General features: G+C 40.7%; 1 protein-coding gene across 3 annotated transcripts in view; it reads right to left on the bottom strand.

Annotated features, from left to right (window-relative positions):
- Positions 1–11,213, bottom strand: part of LOC307129550 (sacsin-like) — a 33,507-nt gene extending 22,294 nt beyond the window's left edge. Inside the window, exons 1-5 of one of the 3 annotated variants that reach the window (XM_079822072.1) lie at positions 11,063–11,213; positions 9,780–9,834; positions 3,885–3,972; positions 3,699–3,810; positions 1,900–2,046 (exon numbers count right to left, since the gene is read on the bottom strand). In XM_079822072.1, the coding sequence (XP_079678198.1) occupies positions 1,900–2,046; positions 3,699–3,810; positions 3,885–3,972; positions 9,780–9,814 (382 nt within the window). In that variant the 5' untranslated portion in view covers positions 9,815–9,834; positions 11,063–11,213. Of the gene's footprint in view, positions 1–1,899; positions 2,047–3,698; positions 3,811–3,884; positions 3,973–9,779; positions 9,835–9,955; positions 10,422–11,062 lie in introns of those variants that run through there. The other 2 variants (XM_079822073.1, XM_079822071.1) reach the window with 2 other exon arrangements.
- Between the last annotated feature and the right edge of the window lie 8,950 nt (positions 11,214–20,163).

Raw genomic sequence — 20,163 nt, 5'->3', positions numbered from 1 at the left:
ATAAATTGTATTGCCTGTCATTTGCATTGACTAATTATGAAAATCAGAGAAAGATATAATTGCATAATAATTTGGAACACAATGTATTTAATGCATTGCAATACACCTCACTTGACTCTGGCACAGTATATAGACTTTGCTTTATTGCTGAGCGGGTCTTCTTTTACGGCAGTATCCACCAAGCCAGAGTTGTGTGTAAGGTGGCCGACATTCCAGAGCCCTCTGCCAAGATGGCTGCCACGTCAGAGCCATCTGCCAAGATGGCCGCTATGCCTGAGCCCTCTGCCAAGATGGCCGCTATGCCTGAGCCCTCAGTCAAGATGGCCGCCATGCATGAGCCCTCAGCTAAGATGGTTGCCACAGTCTCCAATCCCAGAGTCTTCTTCAAAATATGCAGCGCTGACCATCGTAGCACACACATTGGCGCCCGTCCCGGTCCAGAGTCCAGAGAGAACTTCTGTCCCTGTCCCGAGTCCAGAGAGAACTTCTGTCCCTGTCCCGAGTCCAGAGAGGACTTCGTCTCTCGTCCAGTGTCCAGAGAGGACTTTGTCTTCCCTCCAGCATTCAGTCCAGTGATGGCTCCAGACCCTGACCAAAGTTCATAGCTCCGCCAGAGAAAATTCTTTTGACAAAGTACATAAAATATAACTGCACCTGTGCAGCAGGTGCATTAGATCTACATTAAGCATCAAGCTACATAAGACAATTTATACGATTAATCCTATGCTTTTACTCAAAACTCGCTTTATGTCACCAACGAGTGTTTGCAATAACTTCTATTGCGCTCTAATGTGGAATTTGGTCATATTATGTTGTTGAAATGTGTTATTGATATCCTTTTATTAGAATCGCTGCACCTGCTTAGAATTTCTCATGTAATCCTTTATTGTTATGAAAATAAGCCAAATCAGACCAAAATCACAAACAAATCACTTACTATCTTTATCGTGTTTATTAGCTTCATGTTCCACATGTAGAAGCACTTTTTGGTGTTGTTTGTGTACGGAAACGGGAAGGTGTAAAGGAAGTTTGTCATTGGAAGATCATGGAAGAAAAAACACAAACAGACAGCGCTGGAAGCAGCTAATGCTCATCAGATAGCATAAATCAGTGGAGAGTTAATAGAAATGATGATCCTGTCTAAAAAATTAACCGGAGCAGACGTGACTGAATATGAATGTCTGTTGTTATTCTATTAAAAATATCACAAAATTACAGATACATTTTTTTCCCCACCTGACATAAATTAAGAAATACATATCACTGCAACCTAGTTTTATTGTAAACAGTGGTCAAATGTTGAAGCTGGAGTCTTAAACATTTCTAATGATACTCAGTTTGTCCAGATCAAGTAAGAGTGTGATGTTTTAACGTGCAGTGAATGTTGAACAACGATAATCTGGGGCCTTCGGCAATCTTTGCGTATAAAGGTTTTTTATTTTTTTTTTAAAAACGCTGGCAGGGAAAGAGTTCAATTTATAAAATGTTTCCCCTATTTTGTCTAAATAGATTAAAGATAAAACTGTGAAATATGAAATAAATCATTTTTAATGCTCCAAGTGAATTTAGGAATCAGAACATTATAATGTACAGTTTTGAGATTTGCCAAATATATTTAACAGTTATAAAATGTGTGTTATTTAAAGATGAACTTTAAGTGAGTGTTAGATAATGGAAAAGAAAATCTAAATTACTATTAATAATAGACTAACCAATAAAAAAGGATTACTGTATTCTGTAACATAGTATCTTTCTGTTGTGGCACATACAATAATAATACTGAAAACATATAGCCTACCTATATGTTTTCAGTATTATTATTATATAAGCCTATTATTTATATTTGAAGAATACACAAAAAAGTTATACAAGCCAATCTGTTAATGTAGAGTATTTCACCTGTAATATGATAAACAGAGTTGAAGCCGATCCCAAATCTCCCAACTTTTGTTGGGTCGTCCTGCTTGATGCTTCTGCCGACTTTCTGAATCCCCTCCCAGTCTTCCTCTGTGAAGGCTGCATCATTGAAGGCGTAGAGAGCCGGTCCTGCCAGATCAAAGATACAAACAGCTGATCATGCAAAAACCTTGAATATGACACACTTTGCCTTTAGCACAGGAAAGACTTTCAGTATCTGGTCAAATACTGGTCATGGCAGATAAAAATGTGTTATGTCTCCCATACTGTATGCCAGCGGTGAGCTATGACTTTTGTATTTTTTGTATGCTGGGTGGTGAGTTATGACAACAATGCACCTGGTGCAGATACATTGGATGGGTTTATAATAAGCGATGTTCGATCTCGCAGTCTCTCTTGAAGCCAACACTGAAGTGACTTAAACCGCTATTCATCGACTGGCCACTAGAGACCGGCTCCAAAAGGGAGTCAAATCTGTATCTCCCTCATGTAAAAATGCTCAACTTTACAGCAGAAAAAAATATGTCTACAGCCTGGTAAAGGTGGTTTTGGTCTATATAGCTAATGTTGTCCTTCATGTCAAATGTGAGGGGGGGATTTTTTTTATAACTCATCCGTTTAGATTATATTAAGCCTTAAAGTTCTGCATAATTAAGGGCGTGGCCACTTTGAGGGACAGGTGGATTGCCACTATGGTCGAGCTAGGTGGGCGTGGTTTCAGCAACCAGGCATCTCAGCTCCACCCACGTCCCGCCTCTTTGCCCATTTTCAGTTATCCGGGAGTGACGCACAGTGACGCGCTGCCAAGATGGCGATGGCAGGCTTTAGTTTTCAAAACTGCTCTTCAGAAACCTACGGGTGACGTCACAGACACTACGTCCATATTTTTTACAGTCTATACTCATGACACATAGCAACCGAGCTAAAAGTTTCCTAAGATGTTATTGAAATAGCCTACATTTACCTGTTGATGCTTTCACAAGCACGCGTAAAAGCTGCTGCGTTGTGTTTGAGTTGAGTCAGAATAGAATATAGAATAATATAATAAATATTAGTAGCCTATTAGCCTAAATAAAATATAAGTAAAATATAATTTGAATAAATGTAAGTAGGCTATAATATAACTGTTACAATCAGTCAGGCAGGCGAGGAAAACCAGGAAGCGGACTTCAAATAAGATTGGTTTAATTCAAAAGAAGGCACGATATAGCAAACAACACAGTAACATAAACAAGAATGGACAAGGAGTGCAGAGGATTGAGTCAATATAAAGGATTGTAGATGATGACGAACAGGTGCAGGGAATCCGGGGAGAGCGGGAGAGATGATGAGGAAGTGAGTTCAGGTGTGAGACAGGGAGGAACATGGGAAATGGAGTCCGGGACAGGCGTGGATTGTGACAATAACATACAAGTATTCTTTAAAAAATATGTTGAAAAAATGCAAATCGATGACTTTAACAAATTGATTAACAGCCTTGGATAGTTACAGTAAATCTGCTTACAGTAGTCCTGCATTGACACACAAGGCTACATATCAAGAATGAAATATTGATTATGAGAACATTTTTTTATTTATTATAAAAATGTATTGTAACTTTCAGAACTCAGAACTCCTTTTCCATTCAAAAAAATGGCAGAAGGTAGAGTTGTAAATCTCTTTATGGTTGTGACGTTATGAATGAGGACAAATGCAAAGTCCTAGAGTGTAATATCTTTGTTGCATTTAGAAAGCTAAAAAAGCTCTCTTAAATCTGATCCCAGTGTTTGTGACTCAAATACCTTGATGCTTTCCGAGCTCTTCAGTCCACAGGCTCTGAGTCCCATAATGCCTCTCATCATGAATAAACACCACACGTGAAGCTCCTGCATCATCTGCATTCTGGATCAGCTCCTGATATGTGACAGGATAAATATTATCAACAGATACAATGATATATATGGATTAAAAAAAAATGTTTTACCTACCTTCAATATTTGTCCCCCATCTGGGTACCTTCTCAAGATTTCCTTCAAGTAATCAATGAACGGTGGAGATGTCGCACCAAATTTATTTCTGCATTGAACAATGTATAGTTTATCACAAATTGCACAAAACACATACAGAAGAAATTCAAGGTTCACTGTGTAATAGACTTAGTACAAGCTTAATAAATAAATTCTTAGTATGCTTGAGATTATTTGTACATATTAAAACATATTATATTTGTACATATTAAAACATGCTTTATCTGATGACTCTCAGTGTATTTTAACACTCCTCTCCACCATATTAGTTTTAGATGTTATGCTTAATTAGTATTAGATACAACGCAGGAGATAATAAACAAAAACAGTCTTTCATAAATCCAAACAATGAACACTTTGGTGTATCTTCAGGAAATATAACACAACCAGAAATATAACAATGACAATACCAGACAGGTGAAGTAGGGGAAATCAGTGCTTAAATACATACAGGGATAATTAACGTAACCATGTGAACTCAATCAAAAACGTACTTATCCCTGAGATAAGAGAACGAGTAATGCGTCGCTAGACGCTAGGGGAAAACTCATTTTCTCCGAAATACTGAAGCCTTTTATAAAATAACGCAGTGCTTACTGCACATCCATTGCAGTGTTGAGGCTTTCTCGCGCGCTACTGGCTGGTCAGTGGGAACTGCACGAAGCAATGGCAGAGTGGCGTAACTGCGCAAACCAATCAGTGCGAAGCACGCCGACCTGAGAGCAGAGCCCGCCAGAATGGCCTATAAAAGACGTTCAAATTGCCATGGATTCAGGTTTTATCGACTGAAGTGATGATCACTCGTTGTTTGCGCCATAGCACGGCAGTCTACGCAATACTCATTCCCTTATCTCAGGGAACCGAGGTTACGTTATTAACGAGTACGTTCCCTTTGGAACGGTCAGTCATATTGCATCGCTATAACCTATCCAATCACGCCGTTTTATGATAAGCGTAACGACGTGTAGCTTAACCCAAGTTAGGACGTTAGTATAAGGGTACCAAGCTAGAGTTTATTGACATGTCGTATTAAGGGGGCAAAGACCCTAAAATGTTAAGGGCCGGGCTCACTGAGGCCGGTCACAATCATAATGAAAGGACTTATATGCTTGCAGTGCAGGGACGTTTGAGTTATAGACCCTAAGCGCTAACTGTGAAGGGTTGGGCTCGTTGAGGCTCACCTTCTTTTTTTAAAAATCATACAGAAAGGATACATGCCTACAGAGGGACTTCCAAACTGTAAAATATGGCAAAGGTAGACAGCGAAGACCAGCCGGCCACTCTACAGATATCACCAATAGATACTCTGCTGGAACACGCCCAGGAGAAGGCCATGCCTCTTGGTGGAGTGAGCCCTGATGCCTATGGGGCACAGCATGCCCATAGAAGTGTAGGCTAAAGTGATAGCAATCCAGCATTCTGGCTCCCTTGAACAAGCCAATCATGTCGTTCCTGCCCACTGACTGGGCCAGCCACCAGCGGGTGAAAAGCTTAGGGCAATGACGTTGAAAACATAAATACCTCAAAAAAATAGCACTCTTCCACACCACACGAGGGTCGGCGTCCTGCCCTGGTGTGTCACGATGGGTTATAAACACAATAGAGCAAGACCATCCAAAATATTGGGCAATGACAGTTGTCTTTGGAGGTGAATAGGTCGATCCCTGCCCTCCTTAAAACATTCCATACACTCTAAAAAAAAAGGTTCTATATGGCACCAAAAATGGTTCTTGGCTCGTAATCATAGGGGAACCTTTTTTAGTGCTATATAGCACCAATTTTGATTTTGGTGCTTTTGTGGTTCTTCAGCGGTTCTTCACCGGTTCTTTGACTAAGGTGCTATATAGCACCTCTGAAGAACCACTGAAGCACCAAAATTGGTGCTATATAGCACTAAAAAAGGTTCCCCTATGATTACGAGCCAAGAACCATTTTTGGTGCCATATAGAACCTTTTTTTTTTTAGAGTGTACCATTTTAATCGTTTGGGGATGGAGGGTCCATTCCCAGGGGGACATTTAGCCCCGGGACAGCATATCTGCTCCCTGGTTCAGTCTGCACGGCATGTGCGCCACCCTTAGCGAGCGCATGTTGCCATTCGCCCATAGGAGACCTCTGGCTAGTTTGTACAGCCGTTTCGACCTGAGCCCACCGTGGCGATTTATGTAGGAAACCACTGTCGTGTTGTCCGTACAGACCAGGACGTGGTGACCCGAGAGATGTGTTAGGAAGGTCTTGTGGTCTAGCACAACACCAGCATTTCCAGGCAGTTGATGTGCAACCGTGTCTCCTTGCACGACCATGAGCCAAAGGCCTATTCACCCTCGCACAGAGCACCCCAACCTGTGTTGGAGGCATCTGTGCCGACCATCATCCATCTCGAGACTTTCCCAAAGCTCACCCTCGAACAGAGGGGGTTTCGACCAGGGGGCCAGGGCTTTGACACAGCCGTGGCTTACTCTGATCAAAAGATGGCAGAGTGGCAAGCTTGTGGAGAAACCTGTAGTTTTACCCAGTACTGCAGGGGGCGCATGTGCAGCATACCCAGCGGATGTACTAATGAAGCTGAGACCATGAGGCCTAGCATCCTCTGAAAGGTTCTGAGGGGTCTGTTGGTCCCTGTTTCAAAGGAGCGTGCGAGCGGGCAGATAGTCCGCGAGTGCTCGTCTGACAGCCACGCCCTCATTTGGGCAGAGTCTAAAATCGCCTGGGAAGCAACAAGTTCTTGGCTGTGTTTATTCGGAGACCCAGGCATTCTATATAGCTGAGGAACACAGATATGTGAAAATTTAGTTCCACCTCCGACCGGGCCAGAACGAGCCAGTTGTCGAGGTAGTTCAAGATGCGAATTCCCATTTGTCTCAAAGGGAAAAGTGCTTCATCTATGCACTTTGTAAAAGTGCAAGGGGCCAGGGATAGTCCGAATGCTAGGGCTGTATACTGGTAAGCCTTCCCGTCGAACGCAAGTCGCCTTGCTCTTGCTGCTCTGCAGGAAGAACTGCTTCCTCTGCTCAGGGTCCAGCGTTATCTTAGGCCGGGGTCCCTGATGCTTGGGTGTGAAGCGTTTAGTCTGACTGAGGCGCTGCTATGCTAAGGTACTGGACGGGGCTGAGTAGCTGCAGGGGCTGGCTTTGTCTGCTACTGAGTCGGTGTGCTTTTCAAAACCACCCACCGCAGGGCCGAAGAGACTGGCAGGGGAGATAGGAGAATCAAGGAAGACGGCCTTGTCGGCGTCCTTGATCTCTGTCAAGTTGAGCCACAGGTGTCGCTCCAAAAGGCTGGCCATGGATCTGCCTATGGCCTGGGCAGTGGCTTTCGTGGTGCACAGGGCCAGGTCTATAGTCCATAGCATGGAGGAGCTTGGCCTGGAAAACCTGGAGGACCACCATCGAGTGGAGGGCGGAGCCTGCCAGGCCAGCGGACGTGTAGGCCCTACTAGCTATGGCTGAGATCGTCCTGCAGGGCTTAGACAGGTGAGAAACTCAGGTGAGAGTCGCTGCGGTGCTGAGACAGCAAGGGGACGGGGTCTTCAATGGAGCCCGACCAATCCTCAGCATCAGATGCCGCCAATGACACAGAGTCATCATGCGACTCCTCATGTGGCTCTCCGTCAGACCCAGCGAATGAGACGAGACTAGAGGTCGACCGATAGTGGATTTTACAGATACACTCTAAAAAAAAAGTCTCGTAATCATAAGGGAACCTTTTTTAGTGCTATATAGCACCAATTTTGGTGCTTCAGTGGTTCTTCAGAGGTGCTATATAGCACCTTAGTCAAAGAACCGGTGAAGAACCTCTGAAGAACCGCTGAAGAACCTCTGAAGAACCGCTGAAGAACCACTGAAGCACCAAAAATGGTGCTATATAGCACTAAAAAAGGTTCCCCTATGATTACGAGCCAAGAACTATTTTTGGTGCCATATAGAACCTTTTTTTTTTTAGAGTGTACCGATAACTAGGTTGGACCGCACTTGCCGATAATCGATTAATCGACCGATAGTTTTTAAAATGGATACTGAATAAAAAAAAACATAAGTAAACCAGTGCTGAACTTTATAACAAAAAATAAAAAAACAGTACTGATCCATGAAAATGTGCTAAATTAAAAACGTATAAATATGAATATTAAAATGAGAAGTTCTAACAGAACAAAATCTTCAGAAATTTTTTTGTAACATTAAAATCATACCGTTTCGCTGTCATGTTTTAAACGTGCATCTGATGTGTCAGCGCTGTGTGCAGCCTCACACAAGGCATCAGTGATAGTTTTTATTTGGCCTCTAGAGGCCGCTCTCGTGCTATATACTGCCAGCAGACCCTTCTCAGAGCTTTTGTACTGTGTAATAACAGCGCTTCCGTCTCAGCCGCTCCAGCAACAGACACAACTCGTAAAAACTATCAGAGTGGATTTTTGCCGATAACCGATTGTTCCACCAATCAGCTATCTGTGCCGATTAATCAGCAAAACTCATGAATCGGTCGACCTCTAGACGAGACCCTCTGTGTCGAGCGGGGAGGTGCTGGTTTGAAAACAGCATTTCTTTGAATTTTCTTATTAATCTGTATTTATGTCGCTCAAATAGTGCGCTTAGCCAGCTAGAGAGAAACTGGTAGCCAAGCTACAGACAAGTGACCAATCCTGAGTGGCGACGTCACATGCATTCTACCAGCACGGTTCTAGCTAACAGTGCGTAGGCCTTCCGGGCCGAGAATGGTTTGTAATCGTGCCGTGCCTTACCAGGCTCAAGTGGAAACACAACTGGAACCGTTCCTTACCATTCTAAGAACCTTTCGGCCCCACAGTGGAAGAGCGGCTATTGTTCACCTGCTCGTGGGTCAGCCACGCCCATGCCCTAAGCAGAGATGGACGGAATCCCCACCGTTTTCATAGTTACATATTTCCTTCGTAATTGTTTTGTGGCTGTGGTGGCAGAGGGTAATATCTTACCGCCATCTCTGTTAATTAAAGGGCTGCTTCTAAACACTGGACCTTGTGCTTGTTTGTATTTATGTTTTGTTTGTACTGTTCAATTTCTCATTTTACCTATGTGGTGTGGTGGTAATTTTTGTACTGTGTTGGTGCACCACTTGAAGGAATGTAGAGGAAACACTGTGGTATTGGCTGACTCAATGTATGTGTATATGCAAGTTCACCATATTTGCGTGTGGACCATGTATGGCACTAAATACATTTTTCCAGTAAAGCATAATGATTAAAACATGCCTTACACAAAAAGCATAACCCTAACCTTACGAAAAAGTTAATTTTAAGCTAATTTTATGAAGTATACTTAAGTAATGTTGAAGTATATTTATTAAGTATACTTTATGTAGTGAGTATATTAATATCAATGTACTAGTAGTGTTCTCGTAAGTGTACTGCTTGGGACTAAATTGGCCCACTTTTTAGTATATAAAAGTATACGTTTAAGTGTACTATAAGTGCACAACTAGTTCACAACTACATTTCTCATTTGTACTTTATCTGTACTACAAGTGAACTTATAAGTATACTAGTACAGTAGGTCACTATTTTAATACTTGCAGTACTTTTTTTTTTAGTTTATGAAAGTACACTTTGAAGTACGTATGTCACGTAGCCTAACATTATCAGAAAAGCCTTTCGTTGACCATAAACTTAGTCAGCGAGAACAGTGAATACATTTTGAATAAACAGTATAGTACATAAAAAGTAGACAGAAAGTATCCTTTCTTGTTTTTAGTTATTTATACTAATAGCACACTTATAGCACAATAGCACAATTCTTTTCCGTAAAGGGAGGAACAGAACACAGAGAAAACGAAACCAAAACTGAACATAACGTTACAAAATCATGCAGTGAATAAAACCACATACTTCTTTTTCTTCTTTTGCCTCGACGGTGAACTCATGATTCTTCTTTCACATTCCCCTGTAGGTAAAAAGTTTCAGAAAAGTCAAATTCTGCAAATTCTTAAAATAAGCCTTTTTTGAACAGTTATCCCATGGTAATTGTTATAATAATACTGTAAATGTAATCTCTGTTTCCATACACATTATAAGTTGCTAGTTTGCCTTGCTTTCTCTGGTCTCCTGTGGCCTAAACTAAAGTTGTCATGTTTTGTGATGGTTGTTCATGAGTCTCATGTTTGTCCTGAACGGTTAAACCGAAAATGCTGATTTTCCAGCGTTTTCGGATTATTTGCTCATTTCTAACAGTAACTGTAAGATTTTGAGATCCAACTTTTCACACTGAAGACTCATACACAACTATTACAAAAGCTGCAAACATTCACTGATGCTAAAGAAGGCTAACGTGTCACAGAAACACATAGATGCTACTCACAGCAGAGCCAATGGGTGGAGTTTGACTTCCAGCAGCGCTCTCTCTCTCTCTCTCTCTCTCTCTCTCTCTCTCTCTCTCTCTCTCTCTCTCTCTCTCTCTCTCTCTCTCTCTCTCTCTCTCTCTCTCTCTCTCTCTCTCTCTCTCTCTCTCTCTCTCTCTCTCTCTCTCTGGACCTAATCAGTGGAGCTTGACTGCCCATCACCCTGAGCAATATGTCAAGCTCCACCCATTTTGCTCTGCACCAGTTGCATACACACAATCATGTTAAGATGTCATCATTCTGAACAACTTTGCCTCAAGAACCACTGGTGTCGATCAAACATTTTAAATATTTGAAATTATTTTTTATAAAAGAAAAAAACAAAACTAGTTTCATCAAAACCAGTGTAGTACATCTCTGTGGTAAATTAGCCTACCTTAAATTACTGAAAATTGTAATTTTCATCTCTGATTAAGGTGCTTACATGCTTGCTAAATAATACATAATATTTTTATAATAACAGGTAGGCTATTAAATGCATTTTAAAGATTGTTGGTAAAGATGTTTCCCAGAAGGCAAAATAAGAACAATTGTGGATTATGTATAAAAATATGCTATGCAAAATATTCATACTTGTGATAAATAGAAATAAAAAGACAAAATTGCGATCTTTTTTTAACTTTTAAAATAAAAATACATATTGTCATGTTATATTGTTGAGTTATATTATAGCCTGTATATTGTTGAGTTATATTATAGCCTGTAACATTATAGTATTATATTACATTAGTAACAGTTCACAAACGTGCATGTAGACGAGGTTATCTCTCCTACCTTCAGTGGTCCTGATGAAGAGTGAGATCCAGCGATCACACTGAGACTGATAAAGACACTCAGCTCTGAGTCTCTAGGTTTCTGTTCGCCAGAAAGATTCTGTTCAGCGAAAACGAAACTGCATCACTCATGGTTTAGTGCATGAGGCGTTAACAAACCAGTTTTCATTCAAAACCAAACCGAACACTTAAAGTACGTTGCAAACCAAAAACAGGAATAACTGAAAACCGTGGTTAATGTGGTTGGATTTTTTTTTTTTTTTTTTTTTTAGTTTTTTTTAGTTTAGTTTTTTTTTGTTCGTATTATTAATAAATCCATGGTTAATTTTCAAAAGGGAAATGACACCTTGCATGACTGAATAGAAAAGAGCAAGAGAAAATAACTATAAAGAACAGACTAGTCACTCTTCAGAATCGAAAAGAGAGAAAACAAAAACAAAGAAACTAATTCTGAAAGCTTTTAAAAATGTTTGAAGGAGAATATTTTTTTATTTTACCTTGGCAAAAATACGGAAATAAATGTAGCATTCTGGAATCTGTATTTACCCTACAGGATTTATAACTACATAAGTAAATATAATTATAAACAATTAGGCTACTTTTATTTTGATAGCATGGCAGTGACCAGGCTGCTTTCTGTGTGGCTTCCACCATGAACGAGAGAAACTGATTTCCCTTTGTTTAAAGTGAATTATATTTCAGTGATAATATCTGTCAGCTCGTGTGATTTTCGCCAAAAACCTGAAAATGCTGCCGTGCGTTACATTGGCTGTTCTCCATCACGTCCGCTCATCTGTGGTGATTATCTGACCACACGGACTGGATAATGTAACTAACGGATCATAATATGATCTAAATATATGTTCTCATCATAACACACCGCTCGTCCCCCGGCTCTCTCTCCCGTCACAGGGATCACAAGCAATGGCCTACTTATGTTCATACTCAACTGAATGTAGTCAGCTAACATTAGACCGAGTTACACAGATGAATTTAGGTTGTATGTAAAATACATTTGGTGTCAGTGAGAAACTGATGTAATCGGGATGAATCAAAAACACTTTCCGCATGACACAAATGCTGTTAATCCAGCTTCACTAAACTAGAAGCATTCTTTAAGACTTCCTTAAGATTGTATCTTCAGTATGAATATCTTTCTGTATGATTTGACTAAGTAGGATAATATTTATCTGACAGCTGTTGTTGTTGTTTTTTGCAGTGTAGATATGTTGCTTTTACTATAGCCTATATAAATACACCTCCCATCCCCTCAGAAGAAATGAGTTCAGTTCTTATTCAAGCACACTCGCTCTGCACATATGACACATGCGTGTTGAATGTTCCCTGTGAGTGAGGAGGACCGGCCCAAATGGGCAGACGAGTGCCTGATGTCAAAAGCAGGATCCAGATTCCAGGACCATTGGATTTTCAAGGGCATGTGGAAATGTGTAATGCATTTCATTTAACAGAATTACTGTTGTAGCTGTAAAAAATGCACAAATCCAAGTTTTGTTTGGTTTGTTCTTTTTACAAAACTAGCCTGTAAAAGTAAAAAAAAACAAAAAAGTTTTTATTGTTATATTTGTGCGCAAATACATGTAATGATATGTGATAACATCCAAACACATTGTCAGTGAAGACCTCAGTGAAAGTGCCCCTTATCGCACAACGTTGCCCTGAGGCAACACAAAGAAAAACTGAATTTCTGGACATGCTAAATAAAAAAAAAGTGAATAAAACCTGACAAAATGCTTCACTACACCTTCATGCACACATATATATTTAGTATACAGTTAATGTCATGTGAAATGAGATTTGACCTTCTTCCCACACCATGAGCTCCTGTGACCACATGTCAGAAAAGGAAGTCCCGCCTTCAAATGATGCTTGATAGTGACTCCCACACCTTATTGGACTGTTCCATAATAATGATTCAAGCTTTTTGTTTGGTTGCAATTATTTAAAGAAACATGTATTGGAAATAGGGCTTAAGAAAACTGTCCGAGGGAAATTGGTCTTTGTTTGCAAGAAAGCAGTACTGAGGGTGTGTTGAGGATATGCTGCTCCATGAATTCACAAGCTTATGCATTCCCAGCTAGTGTTTCAGCATGGGCCTTAAATATGTGCATATGCCTGTGGATTGTTTGTAATTAGTATTTATTTTTTCCTCATTGTTTCATTCATCTGTGCAGGATAGGAATCAGACTTAGTACAGACGAACTAACCTGCAGTGCTGCACACTGGTCAAGCCAGCCACACTTTTTTATTAGTATTTTTTAATCGTGCTCTTACGGTTTGGGTGCTGTAAGCGGTCAAAATGGACTCTGTAATAAAGGCGTTTCGTTTATACTTTTGCATTTAACCCTAAAAAGGGCAAGACAAAAAAAACATTAAAAAATTACTATATTGCTATTAATATATTGCACAAATAATAAAATTTAATGTTTTTTTTTAAAACAAACATGACTTATTTTAATGTTTTTATATGCTATAAATTAATATTATACATAATTTATTATTTTAAATGTTATTACTTTTTGATGTTGATATATAGTTATATTATATATTAATTATTTTACATTATTTATTACTATTAATTAATGTTAATATTCATGTTAATTATCATACAACATTAATGTTACTTTTTTATTTTAATGTTTGCATATGCTATACATTATTTATCATGCATCATTTATTAATTTAAATTGTATAAATTTTTTATTAAACTTTTTATGAGTGTTTGTAAATTGGACATGGTTCAAGTGCTACAATGCAAAAAATTATTTACAATTATTACAGCACTAGATGGGGTCACTCTGAACAGGAATCAATTAAAATATTGAGCAAACCTATAAAGAAAAACATTTAATGAGTGTTTGAAAATGTGACATGGTGCAAGTGCTAGAATGCACTTTGATGTGTGGGGTGATTTTGCCTCTACCTCGCTCCCTAACTGTACAGTAAAATGACTTGAATATTAATACAGTAATAGTCAGGGTCACTCTGAAAAGGAATCAATTGAAGGAATGAGCAAACCTATAAAGGAAAGTTTTTTATGAGCTTTTGAAAATTGGACCTGGTGTAAGTGATTGTATTAATAATGTATGATAATTAACATGAATATTAACATTAATTCATAGTAATTAATGTATAATAATTAATATATAATACATATAAAACATTAAAATATTTTTTATACAATTAAAATTATTAAATGATGTATAATAATTAATGTATAGCATATACAAACATTAAAATAAAAAAATAACATTAAGGATGTATGATAATTAACATGAATATTAACATTAATTCATAGTAATTAATAATGTATAATAATTAATATAATATATATATAAAAACATTAAAATAAAAAATTAATAAAATGAAAATTAATAAAGGATGTATAATAATTAAAGAAATAGCATATGCAAAAATTAAAATAAAAAAGTAACATTAATGATGTATGATAATTAACATGAGTTTTAACATTAATTAATAGTAATAAATAATGTATAGTAAATAATATATTATACATAACTATACATTAAAATCAAAAACTAATACAAATGTATAAATGATGTATAATAATTAATGTATAGCATATACAAACATTAAAATCAAAAAGTTATAAAAAATAATAAATTATGTATATAGTAATTAATGTTTAGCCTATGCAAACATTAAAATTAACATAAAAGTTAAGAAAAGAGAAGGGGTACGTCGCCACAACAGACGCGTGACACCAACGTCGCTGAGACGTCATTGCCACCACAATAAAGTATCTTATCCTTGTTTTTTCTAGCTTTTCTATCATCAAAGTTTCTATTTTATTTTCACAATTATTAACAACTTTAAAGATGAACTCAGTAAATTCAGTAATTGCAATACATATAATATTCTGTAATGTGTCATTCTGAGCTTTTACTTTTTATGATGGTAATTGTACTTTACACAGTTGAACATACAATGGGTGAAAACATTAGTTCACAATATCAGACAATACATGATATGGTTTTCAGGAGAAGGTGACAAGAAAGTAGTTGAAAAGCCTATTATTTAAAAACAAAATTCAATTATGAAATATATGACTGGAAAATAGTCTTTTAATCACAAAATGCAAAACAATGCATGTGCGTATTCAAACTTTTCATCTAGGGCTGTGAAGATTAGCCTTTATTTATAATTATGGCAATCTAAGTGAACAATAGCTTAAATAGACTTAAATACATGTAACTGAGGCAATAATAATTGGTTCAAATAAAGTGTATAAAGTGAGTAATCATAATGTTTTAGTGAACAACACCATCCATCCATCCATCCATCCATCTTCTTCCGCTTATCCGGGGCCGGGTCGCGGGGGCAGCAGTCTAAGCAGAGATGCCCAGACTTCCCTCTCCCTAGACACTTCCTCCAGCTCTTCCGGGGGGACACCGAGGCGTTCCAAGGCCAGCCGGGAGACATAGTCCCTCCAGCGTGTCCTTGGTCTTCCCCGGGGCCTCCTCCCGGTTGGACATGCCCGAAACACCTTCCCGGGAAGGCGTTCAGGAGGCATCCGGAACAGATGCCCGAGCCACCTCAGCTGTCCCCTCTCGATGTGGAGGAGCAGCGGCTCTACTCCGAGTTCCTCCCGAGTGACTGAGCTTCTCACCCTATCTCTAAGGGAGCGCCCAGCCACCCTGCGGAGAAAGCTCATTTCGGCCGCCTGTATCCGGGATCTTGTCCTTTCGGTCATGACCCAAAGCTCATGACCATAGGTGAGAGTAGGAACGTAGATTGACCGGTAAATCGAGAGCTTCGCCTTACGGCTTAGCTCTTTCTTCACCACGACAGACCGGTACATCGACCGCATTACTGCAGAAGCTGCACCGATCCGTCTGTCAATCTCCCGTTCCATCCTCCCCTCACTCGTGAACAAGACCCCTAGATACTTGAACTCCTCCACTTGGGGCAGGAACTCTCCACCAACCTGAAGTGGGCAAGCCACCCTTTTCCGACTGAGGACCATGGCCTCGGATTTGGAGGTGCTGATCCCCATCCCAGCCGCTTCACACTCGGCTGCAAACCGTCCCAGTGCATGCTGAAGGTCCTGGTTAGAAGGGGCCAACACGACAACGTCATCCGCAAAGAGCAGAGACGAAACCGTGTGGTCCCCAAACCTGACACCCTCCGGCCCTTGGCTGCGCCTAGAAATTCTGTCCATAAAAATTATGAACAGAACCGGCGACAAAGGGCAGCCCTGCCGGAGTCCAACATGCACCGGGAACAAGTCTGACTTACTGCCGGCAATGCGGACCAAACTCCTGCTTCGGTCATACAGGGACCGGACAGCCCTCAACAAAGGACCCCGGACCCCATATTCCCCCAGCACCCTCCACAGGACGCCGCGAGGGACACAGTCGAATGCCTTCTCCAAATCCACAAAACAAATGTGGACTGGTTGGGCAAACTCCCATGAACCCTCCAGCACCCTGTAGAGGGTATAGAGCTGGTCCAGTGTTCCACGACCAGGACGGAAACCACACTGTTCCTCCTGAATCCGAGGTTCCACTATCGGCCGAATTCTCCTCTCCAGTACCCTGGCATAGACTTTCCCGGGGAGGCTGAGAAGTGTGATCCCCCTATAGTTGGAGCACACCCTCCGGTCCCCCTTTTTAAAAAGAGGGACCACCACCCCGGTCTGCCATCCCAGAGGCACTGTCCCCGACCGCCACGCGATGCTGCAGAGGCGTGTCAGCCAAGACAGCCCCACAACATCCAGAGACTTGAGGTACTCAGGGCGGATCTCATCCACCCCCGGTGCCTTGCCACCGAGGAGTTTCTTGACCACCTCGGTGACTTCAGCTTGGGTGATGGACGAGTCCTCCTCTGAGCCCCCAGCCTCTGCTTCCTCAATGGAAGACGTGACGGCGGGATTGAGGAGATCCTCGAAGTATTCCTTCCACCGCCCGACAACATCCCCAGTCGAGGTCAACAGCCGCCCATCGCCACTGTAAACAGCGTTGGTAGGGCACTGCTTCCCCCTCCTGAGGCGCCGGACGGTTTGCCAGAATCTCTTCGAGGCCAGCCGATAGTCCTTTTCCATGGCCTCACCGAACTCCTCCCAGGCCCGAGTTTTTGCCTCCACAACCACCCGGGCTGCAGTCCGTTTAGCCTGCCGGTACCTGTCAGCTGCCTCAGGAGTCCCACAAGCCAGCCAGGCCCGATAGGACTCCTTCTTCAGCTTGACGGCATCCCTTACTTCCGGTGTCCACCACCGGGTTCGGGGATTGCCGCCTCGACAGGCACCGGAGACCTTGCGTCCACAGCTCCGAGCAGCCGCTTTGACAATGGAGGTGGAGAACATGGTCCACTCGGACTCAATATCTCCAGCCTCCCTCGGGATCCGGTCGAAGCTCTGCCGGAGGCAGGAGTTGAAGATCTCTCTGACAGGAGACTCGGCCAAACGTTCCCAGCAGACCCTCACAGTACGTTTGGGTCTACCGAGTCTATCCAGCTTCCTCCCCCGCCATCGGATCCAACTCACCACCAGGTGGTGATCAGTTGACAGCTCCGCCCCTCTCTTCACCCGAGTGTCCAAGACATACGGCCGCAGGTCAGATGAAACGACCACGAAGTCGATCATTGACCTACGACCTAGGGTGTCCTGGTGCCATGTGCACTGATGGACACCCTTATGCTTGAACATGGTGTTCGTTATGGACAAACTGTAACTAGCACAGAAGTCCAATAACTGAACACCACTCGGGTTCAGATCAGGGGGGCCGTTCCTCCCAATCACGCCCCTCCAGGTTTCACTGTCATTGCCCACGTGGGTGTTGAAGTCCCCCAGTAGAACGACGGAGTCCCCAGTCGGAGCACTCTCCAGCACCCCTCCCAGGGACACCAAGAAGGTCGGGTACTCTGCACTGCTGTTTGGCCCGTAGGCACACACAACAGTGAGAGACCTGAACAACACCATTAAACAATAAACGTATGTATATTATGTATAACAAATACCAGCAGAGGGCGCCAGCGGCCTGACAATTGTTGTTACACTTTACAACAAGAGCAACCCATTGTTTATCCGTTGAATTGAACTTACTCTGTAATGTTTGCCCAAATCTTCATGATTGAAATGCTACAGCCACTGTAATTTCTTCAACAAGAACGTGGATATCAGAACATGCAAACTCAGAGCGAGGGTTTAAAGTTTTAGATTGAAACTTTAAACATCAATTTGCATATTTAGAAATATATTGATGCGTGTTGTTGGCATGTATTTAAATGGTTAACAATCAGTTCAACAGCACAAGTTTCGTCCACATTCCCAAATGCACGTTATTGTGGAATAAAAGTACCTAGCATAGAATAAAATAACACAATGACCGTGAATATGACCAAAACTTGTCCATGTATGTGACTAAGACTTGTCCAAAATATGATTTTTGAGATTCCTTAAGATAAACAAACACAAGGGCTCATTTCAGAGAAATTATGGAAACTCTTGATTAACCATTAGCATTTACAGTACAACTCACATATTTATCTGTTTTCCTTTTTTTTATTGTTTGTTCAGCATTTTGCTGTTTTTAATTGTCATTACTTGAAGCCATTGTTCACTGCTTGCTCTCTTTTAGTAAAACAGTGAATGGTAATGATAGATTGACATTGCTTTAATGGGTGTTGTGAAGAAGTGGTCTATAATCTCTTAAATTCATAATTATTACTAATTGAATCATTAGAAATGTCAGGACAGTGGCTTCATGAAAAATATTAAGAATACAATTCAGGGTACATGTTCATATTGTGATCCAATGTGTAGCTCCTGTGTACTCCAACACAATACTTAAGCTACTGGAGTTGAAGGTTCTGGTGTGAAATACACTCACCTAAAGGATTATTAGGAACACACACTAATACTGTGTTTGACCTTTCGCCTTCAGAACTGCCTTAATTCTACGTGGCATTGATTCAACAAGCAGCTGAAAGCATTCTTTAGAAATGTTGGCCCATATTGATAGGATAGCATCTGCAGTTGATGGAGATTTGTGGGATGCACATCCAGGGCACGAAGCTCCCGTTCCACCACATCCCAAAGATGCTCTATTGGGTTGAGATCTAGTGACTGTGGCGGCCATTTTAGTTCAGTGAACTCATTGTCATGTTCAAGAAACCAATTTGAAAGGATTGTAGCTTTGTGACGGTGCATTATCCTGCTAGAAGTAGCCATCAGAGGATGGGGACATGGTGCTCATAAAGGGATGGATATGGGCAGAAACAATGCTCAGGTAGGCCGTGGCATTTAAACCATGCCCAATTGGCACTAAGGGGCCTAAAGTGTGCCAAGAAAACATCCCCCACACCATTACACCACCACCACCAGCCTGCACAGTGGTAACAAGGCATGATGGATCCATGTTCTCATTCTGTTTACGCCAAATTCTGACTCTACCATCTGAATGTCTCAACAGAAATCCAGACTCATCAGACCAGGCAACATTTTTCCAGTCTTCAAGTGTCCAATTTTGGTGACCTCGTGCAAATTGTATTGCAGTTATTCAGGTAGGAAAATAAGAAAAGGAAAATTTGTAGGAAAATCTTGCTAATGACAAGTCTTCTTTCCTATTTCTTTTTAGTAATAATTAGAAAATAGTTTTGAAATAAGTCAGTCTAGTGGATCCACTTGAGTTTGATAGTCTATTATTATGAGTAGTATAAATAAAATGTAATTAACTGATTATACTTATTTAAGATATGCTAATTTCACAGAATTGATTATTTTTTATTTCACAGGTAAGAGAACAATTTCATCAAACTCAAAATAAGCAGTTAATAAAAAAAGAAGACAAAAACATAGGCATACATGGAAACAATGTATGTATCAGGTATTTTAATTGGAAAATAAGCACATTTACATACAAATGAGGCATTGAAAAAACAATATTAACAATTTACAATACTCAAAAGGCAGAAATAATGGCCAATTACCACAAGTAGCCTAACAGCAATTAAGTCTCGAATCAAGGGCAAGGAATTAAAAAAATTAAATGAAGAAAATCAAATAAAATACACAGTAAGGAGCTATATTGCACTTAGCTTATTAATAAAATGGGCTACTGTAGA

This window comes from Gobio gobio (assembly GCF_949357685.1).
Source record: "Gobio gobio genome assembly, chromosome: 7".
Lineage (NCBI taxonomy): Eukaryota > Metazoa > Chordata > Actinopteri > Cypriniformes > Gobionidae > Gobio > Gobio gobio.
The sequence above is the reverse complement of the archived record's forward strand: the minus strand, read 5'-3'. Positions and strand labels throughout refer to the sequence as shown.